A 6838-nucleotide genomic window follows, 5' to 3' on the forward strand; every position below is an offset into this window, starting at 1 on the left:
GTGTCCCTATCCCGGTATCCCGGTATCCCGGTGTCCCTATCCCGATATCCCGGTGTCCCTATCCCGACATCCCGGTGTCCCTATCCCGATATCCCGGTGTCCCTATCCCGATATCCCGGTGTCCCTATCCCGGTATCCCGATATCCCGGTGTCCCTATCCCGATATCCCGGTGTCCCTATCCCGATATCCCGGTGTCCCGGTGTCCCTATCCCGATATCCCGGTGTCCCGGTGTCCCTATCCCGGTATCCCGGTGTCCCGGTGTCCCTATCGCGATACCCCCGCCCGTTCCCCCCCCGCTCACGCTCCGCTCATCCCGCCCGTTCAAACGCCCCGCGCCGCCGCTGATTGGCTGAACGCGAGCCAATAGGAGGAAGCCACGCCCATCGCGTCGGGTGACGTCAGACGCAGGAGGGCGGAGCCAAGACACGCAGCGCCGCCCAGTGCCACCCAGTGTCCCCAAACTGGCACTGCCCAGTGCCACCCAGTGTCCCCAGACTGGCACTGCCCAGTGCCACCAGTGCCACCCAGTGTCCCCAGACTGCCACTGCCCTGTGCCACCAGTGCCACCCAGTGTCCCCAAATTGGCGCCGCCCAGTGCCACCAGTGCCACCCAGTGTCCCCATACTGGCACTGCCCAGTGCTCCCAGTGCCATCAGCTGCGCCCCCAGGTGACACAGGGCCAGCAGAGGTGACACGGAACCGTAAGCAGTGACTCAAAACACCACCAGAAAAACACCAAAAATCAGGAAAATTCTTCTCTTTTCTCACGCCACCACTGCCACCCGATGTCCCCAGCCACCCCGAGATCCCCAAAATGTCCATCCCTGTCACCTGGAGGTGACACAGGACCAGGAAAGGTGACACAGAACAGGGAGGGGTGCCCCAGAACCACAAGAAATGACCCCAAATCCCCGAACAAACCCACCCCAAATCACCAAAATCCTCCTCGCCCACCCCGCCAGCCCCCAGTGCCACCCCCCCGGGGTGTCCCCGCGGTGTCCCCTCACACGGTGGCCTCGCTGTCGGGGCTGTCCCCGCCCTCCAGCAGCCCGTAGGCCGCGTGGCTCTGGCACGGCCGCTGCAGGGGATGCGCCAGCAGCTTGGCCATGCAGTTGTGCAGCTCCAGTGCAGGCCCGGCCAGCGGCACCTCGTACTTGTAATTGGTGCCTTTGGTGTCCAGGCTGCCAAAAAAGCTGAACATGTCCTGGGGGGGACAGGGGGGGACAGACAGAGGGACACGGGGACAGGGGGGGATGGACAGAGGGACAGGGGGGATGGACAGAGGGACAGGGGGGACGGACAGAGGGACGGGGGGACATGAGGGAGACGGACAGAGGGACATGGGGGATGGACAGAGGGACACGGGGACGGGGGGGGGGATGGACAGAGGGACATGGAGGAACATGAGGGGATGAACAGAGGGACAGAGGGACACGGGATGGACAGATGGACATGGGGGATGGACAGAGGGACATGGGGACATGAGGGGGACGGACAGAGGGACAGGGGGACGGAAAGAGGGACAAGGGGACGGACAGAGGGACAGGGGGGGATGGACAGACGGACACGAGGGGATGGACATGGGGGATGGACAGAGGGACAGAGGGACACGGGATGGACAGATGGACATGGGGGGAATGGACAGAGGGACGGACAGAGGGACATGGGGACACGGGGTGGACAGAGGGACATGGGGGGGGTGGACGGAGGGACAAAGGGACAAGGGGGACGGACAGAGGGACAGCGTGGTTGAAGGGGGTTTGAGAAGTCGCTGTTCCCAAATTTCTTTTTCTACCCCAAATTGTGACAGGTTCCTTCTTTTTGTTCCCCCCCATTTTGCCCCAAAATTCCCCCCAAATCCCTTTTTTTGCCCCCCATTCTGCCCTCAAATCCCCTCCTTTTCTCCCCACATTTCCCTCCATTCCCCCAAATTTCCCCCCCCCCATTCTGCCCCAAAAATTCCCCCCAAATCTCCTCCTTTGCCCATTTCCCCCCCAAATTTCCCCCAAATTCCCTCCTTTGGTTCCCCCATCTGCCCCAAAAGGGGATTTTGGGATTTGGGGTAGAAATGGGGAATTTGGGGTAAATTCGGGTGGATTTGGGGATAAATTTGGGTGGATTTTGGGGATAAATGTGGGGGATTTGGGGGTAAATTTGGGGAGATTTTTGGGTAAATTCAGGGGGATTTGGTGGTAAATTTGAGGATATTTGGGGGTAAATTTGGGGAGATTTTGAGGGAAATTTGGATGGATTTTGGGGTAAATTCAGGGAGATTTTGGGGTGAATTTGGGGGGGGATTTTTGGGTAAATTTGGGTGGATTTGGGGTGGATTTGGGGTGGATTTTGGGGGAATTGTGCCCCCCTCACCTTCCAGCTGCCCTCGTCCTCCTTCTCGTCCTGCCCGTTGTGGATGTAAACGACGTCAAAGAAGAAATAGGGGCACTGCAGCAACTTCTGGGGGAAAAAAAAGGGGAATTTGGGAAATTTGGGGGGGATTGGGGGGAAAAAAGAGGATTTGGGGGAGGAAAAAGGGGAATTTGGGGGGGAAAAGGGGGAATTTAGGGGGCAAAATGGGAAATTTGGGGGGATTTGGGGAAAAGGGTGATTTCAGGGATTTGGGGGGAAAAAGAAGGAAATGGGGAGCAAAAGTGGGGATTGGGGGGATTTTGGGTGGGAATTTTGGGATTTGGGGTGGAAATGTTGGGGTTTTTTGTGTAAATGTGGGGATTTTGGGTGGAGATTCTGGGGTTTTGGGTGGAAATGTTGGGATTTTGGGTAGAAATGTGGGGATTTTGGCTTTAAATTTTGGGATTTTGGGTGGAAATTCTGGGGTTTTGGGTGTAAATTCTGGGGTTTGGAGTAGAAATGTGGGGATTTGGGGTGGAAATTCTGGGGTTTGGTGTGGAAATTCAGGGATTTTGGCTTTAAATCTTGGGATTTGGGGTGGAAATTCTGGGGTTTTGGGTGGAAATTTTGGGATTTAGGGTGGAAATTCTGGGATTTAGGGTGGAAATTTTGGGGTTCTGGGGCTGCCCTGACCTTGACGTGCTCGCCCCCACAGAACTGGGGCTGGCAGCGCGGGCGCCCGAACACCAGGATGGTTCTGACCACGAACGGGGGCGGGATGGTCTGGACATTGTCAGTGACAGGGAGCTCGATCTTCTGCTGGCTGGGACAGGGTGACATCAGGGTCAGGGTGACACCCACGGGGACAGGGTGACACCCACAGGGACAGGGTGACACCCATTGGGACAGGGACACAGACAGGGACAGGGTGACACCCATGGGGACAGGGTGACAGTCATTGGGACAGGGTGACACCCATGGGGACAGGGACACAGACAGGGACAGGGTGACACCCATGGGGACAGGGTGGCACCCATGGGGACAGGGATAATGGTCTGGACATTGTCAGTGACAGGGAGCTCGATCTTCTGCTGGCTGGGACAGGGTGACATCAGGGTCAGGGTGACACCCATGGGGACAGGGTGACACCCATGGGGACAGGGACACAGATAGGGACAGGGTGGCACCCATGGGGACAGGGACACAGACAGGGACAGGGTGACACCAATGGGGACAGGGACAATGGTCTGGACATTGTCAGTGACAGGGAGCTCGATCTTCTGCTGGCTGGGACACCGGGGACAGGACAGGGTGACACCCATGGGGACAGGGTGACAGTCATTGGGACAGGGTGACACCCATGGGGACAGGGTCACAGGGACAGGGTGGTACCCATGGGGTCAGGGACAGGGTGGCACCCAGGCTCAGGGGACAGAGGGGTCAGGGTGCCACCCTCTCCTGGCACCTCCAACCCCTCCCATCCCCCCCCCCCCCCCCCGGTGCTCACATGAGGTTGAAGAGCCCGTCCAGATCTGAGCTGGGGTCAAGGCTGGCACCTGGCACCTGTGTCACCCCCCGGGGACACCCCTGTCACCCCCGAGGGACACCCGTGTCACCCCCCGGGGACAGCTGGCACCCAAGGGACCCTGGTAGCACTCCAGTGGCACCCAGGACATCCTGATGCCACTCAAGGGACACCTCAATGCCACCCAAGACACATCAGTGCCACCCAGGACAACCCAATGTCACCCACGACATCCCAATGCCACCCAGGACACCCAAGTGACCCTGGTGGCACCCACGACATCCCAATGCCACCCCGGTGGCCCTGGTGGCCCGGCAGGATACTGAAGGACTGGCACACGACGGTGTCCAGGTCGTAGAGGCAGCTGCAAACCTCGCGTGGGTCTGAGGTGAACCCCGAGAGCTGCGGGCACGGGGGGGGCACAGGGGTGGGGACAAAGGGGCACAGAAGATGGGGACAGCGATGGCACTGAGCTGGCACTGAGCTGGCACCAGCCCCAAGCCCATCCCTGTCGCTGTCCCCACCTCCTGTGCCCATCCCTGTCCCCTGCCCTGTCCCCGTGTCCCCTGTGCCCACCCTGTGCCCCCCGTGCCCACTCCCGTCCCTGTCCCCTGTCCCCACCCCTGTCCCCTCATGCCCCACCCCGTGCCCACTCCTGTCCCCATGCCCCTGTCCCTGTGCCCCTCCTGTCCCCCTGTCCCCATCCCTGTCCCCGTGTCCCCCCTGTGCCCCCATGCCCATTCCTGTCCCCCTCCCTGTCCCCATCCCCTCCTGGCACCCTAAAAACCCCCTGGCACCTCCAGAACCTTCTGGAACCCTCAACATCCCCCTGGCACCCCCAAACCCCTCCAGGTGCCCATGCCTGTCCCCATGTCCCTGTCCCTGTGCCCCCCGTGTCCCCCCGTGTCCCCATACCCAGGTGGCGTCGTTGTTCACCACCACCAGGGCGAACTCGTGGCTTTTGTCGATTTTGTGTTTGGTCCTGACGAACATCTCGATCATCTTCTGTGACACGGTGAGGGCATTGCTGCGGCACCTGGCACCCCAAAATCCACAGCTGGCACCCCAAAATCCACAGCTGGCACCCCAAAAACCACAGCTGGCACTGTCCCTTATCCCTGTCCCCTGTCCCTGTCCCCAGCACTGACCCGTTGAAGGACTCCAGTTTGGGCAGTGCCATCTCCTCGGCCAGGTCCAGGCAGATGATCTGGGGAGAGGGCACAGCTCAGAGCCCGGGCTCTGCCCAGTATGCCCAGTGAGCTCCCAGTATGCCCCAGTGAGCTCCCAGTATGCCCCAGTGACCTCCCAGTATGCCCAGTGAGCTCCCTGAGAATTCTCCAGTATCCTCCCAGTCCCTCCCATTCCCCTCCCAGTGCTCCCCATTTCCCTCGCACCCCCCTCCCGGTGCCTCCCAATCCCAGCAAGTCCCTCCCAGTTCCCCCCAATTCCCCCCATTCCCCTTCCCAGTCCGTCCCAGTGCCCCCCAATCTCCTCCCGCTCCCCCCAGTCCATCCCAGTCCCCTCCAGTCCACTCCAATCCCTCCGCAATCGCCTCCCATTCCCCTCCCACTCCCTCCCATTTCCCCCAGTACATCCCAGTGCTGCCCAATCTCCCCCAATCCCCCTCCCAGTCCCTCCCACTGTCTCCCCATCTCCTCCCAGTGTCTCCCGGTCTCCTCCAATCCCCCCCAGTCCCTCCCAGTCCCTCTCAATCCCTCTCCCAACCCCTCCACTCCCCTCCCAGTTCCTCCCAGTGCCCCCTATTCCCCCTCCCACTCCCTCCACTCCCCTCCCAGTGCTCCCAAACCCCCCCCAGTCCCTCCCAGTCTCTCCCAGTCCCTTCCAATCTCCCTCATTTCCCCTCCCATCCCTCCCAATCCCCCCCATTGCCCTCCCAGTCTCTCCCAGTGCCCCCCATTCCCTCTCAATCCCCCTCCCACCCCCTCCACTCCCCTTCCAATCCCCTCCCAGTCCCCCTCCCACCCCTCCAGTCCCTCCCAGTCTCCCTCATTTCCCCTCCCAGTCCCTCCCAGTCTCTCCCAGTGCCTCACCACTTTCTCGGGGCAGTTGACCCGGGGTGTTTTCACCTGCACCTCTGCGGGGCCGTGCCAGGCGGGGCCGTGCCCGGGGCTGGCCTGGGGGCTGTGCCCGGCGCTCGCCGCCTCGCCCTCGCCCTCGCTGCGCTTGCCCACCCCGGGCTGGCCCCGGTCCTCGGCGCCCTCGGGGTTGGAGCGAGTTCGGGGCCGAACTTCTGGAACTTTCTCCTCCTCATCCTCGGCGGCGCTGCCCGGCTCTGGGGTGTCCATGGGGAGCGCGGGGGGGGGGGGGGGGGTGGAACCCCAAAAAAATGGGGGATGGGGGGGGGGATGGGAGACCAAAAATGGGAGTGGAGGTGTGGCTGGGGTAACGAAAACGGGGGGTCAGGGGGTCCTGGGACCCCAAAAACGGGAGTCAGGGACAGCAAATCTGGGGATCAAGGGGTGCTGGGATCCCCAAATCAGGGAGTTCTGGAGTGCTGGCAGCCCAAAACCGGGGTCAGGCGATGCAGGGACCCCAAAAATCAGAGGGTCAGGAGGTGCTGAAGGGCTGGGACCCCAAAAGCAGGGGGTCCCGAGGACCCCAAAACCGGGGGGCTCAAAGGGGATCCCGGAACGGGATTCAGGGCATCCCGAAGTGGCTGTGACCCCAAAATCGGGGGGTTCAGGGGGGTCCCGGTGCGTGGGAAGGGGCTCCACGGAAAATGGGGAACAGGGGACAGGGGCTCTGGGGGGGTCCCCCACTGCTCGGACCCCCCCCTGACCCCTCACCCCCATTCCCTGCCCCCCCCCGCCCCATTTCCCCCTTTCCCACGCCCCCATCTCTTCACACCCTCCCTTCCCCACGCCCCCCACATTCGTGTTCGCCCCCAAAACCCCCCGAGCCCCCCGCGCTCACCGCTCGCCGCCGCTCCGGCCCCGCCCCGTCC

At 61.9% G+C, this 6838-nt stretch overlaps 1 protein-coding gene across 2 annotated transcripts; it reads right to left on the minus strand.

Annotated features, from left to right (window-relative positions):
• Positions 1-744: 744 nt before the first annotated feature.
• On the minus strand, positions 745-6214 carry BABAM1 (BRISC and BRCA1 A complex member 1). Of its 2 annotated transcripts, XM_088179079.1 has the most exons (8): positions 5925-6203; positions 5022-5080; positions 4789-4909; positions 4197-4275; positions 3856-3880; positions 3042-3171; positions 2370-2456; positions 745-1206 (listed from the first exon to the last, which is right to left on the minus strand). In XM_088179079.1, exons 1-8 carry the CDS (start codon positions 6177-6179, stop codon positions 1006-1008), a joined length of 957 nt encoding a protein of 318 aa, XP_088035205.1. In that variant the 5' UTR covers positions 6180-6203; the 3' UTR covers positions 745-1005. The 2 variants fall into 2 exon arrangements, with proteins under 2 accessions (XP_088035205.1, XP_088035204.1); XM_088179078.1 differs by lacking the exons at positions 745-1206; positions 2370-2456; positions 3042-3171 and adding an exon at positions 3178-3635 and having other exon boundaries at positions 5925-6214.
• Between the last annotated feature and the right edge of the window lie 624 nt (positions 6215-6838).

This window comes from Sturnus vulgaris, chromosome 26, assembly GCF_052056855.1.
Source record: "Sturnus vulgaris isolate bStuVul1 chromosome 26, bStuVul1.hap1, whole genome shotgun sequence".
Taxonomy (NCBI): Eukaryota; Metazoa; Chordata; class Aves; order Passeriformes; family Sturnidae; genus Sturnus; species Sturnus vulgaris.

Bases quoted from the DNA above. Each gene is read 5' to 3' on its own strand.
- BABAM1 (XM_088179078.1), bottom strand. From the start codon at position 6,179: ATGGACACCCCAGAGCCGGGCAGCGCCGCCGAGGATGAGGAGGAGAAA. The intron at 4,910-5,021 runs GTCAGTGCTGGG...TTGGGGTGCCAG, and splicing joins AAACTGGAGTCCTTCAACGG to GTGCCGCAGCAATGCCCTCA. The intron at 3,636-3,855 runs GTGAGCACCGGG...CCGGTGTCCCAG, and splicing joins GACGGGCTCTTCAACCTCAT to CCAGCAGAAGATCGAGCTCC.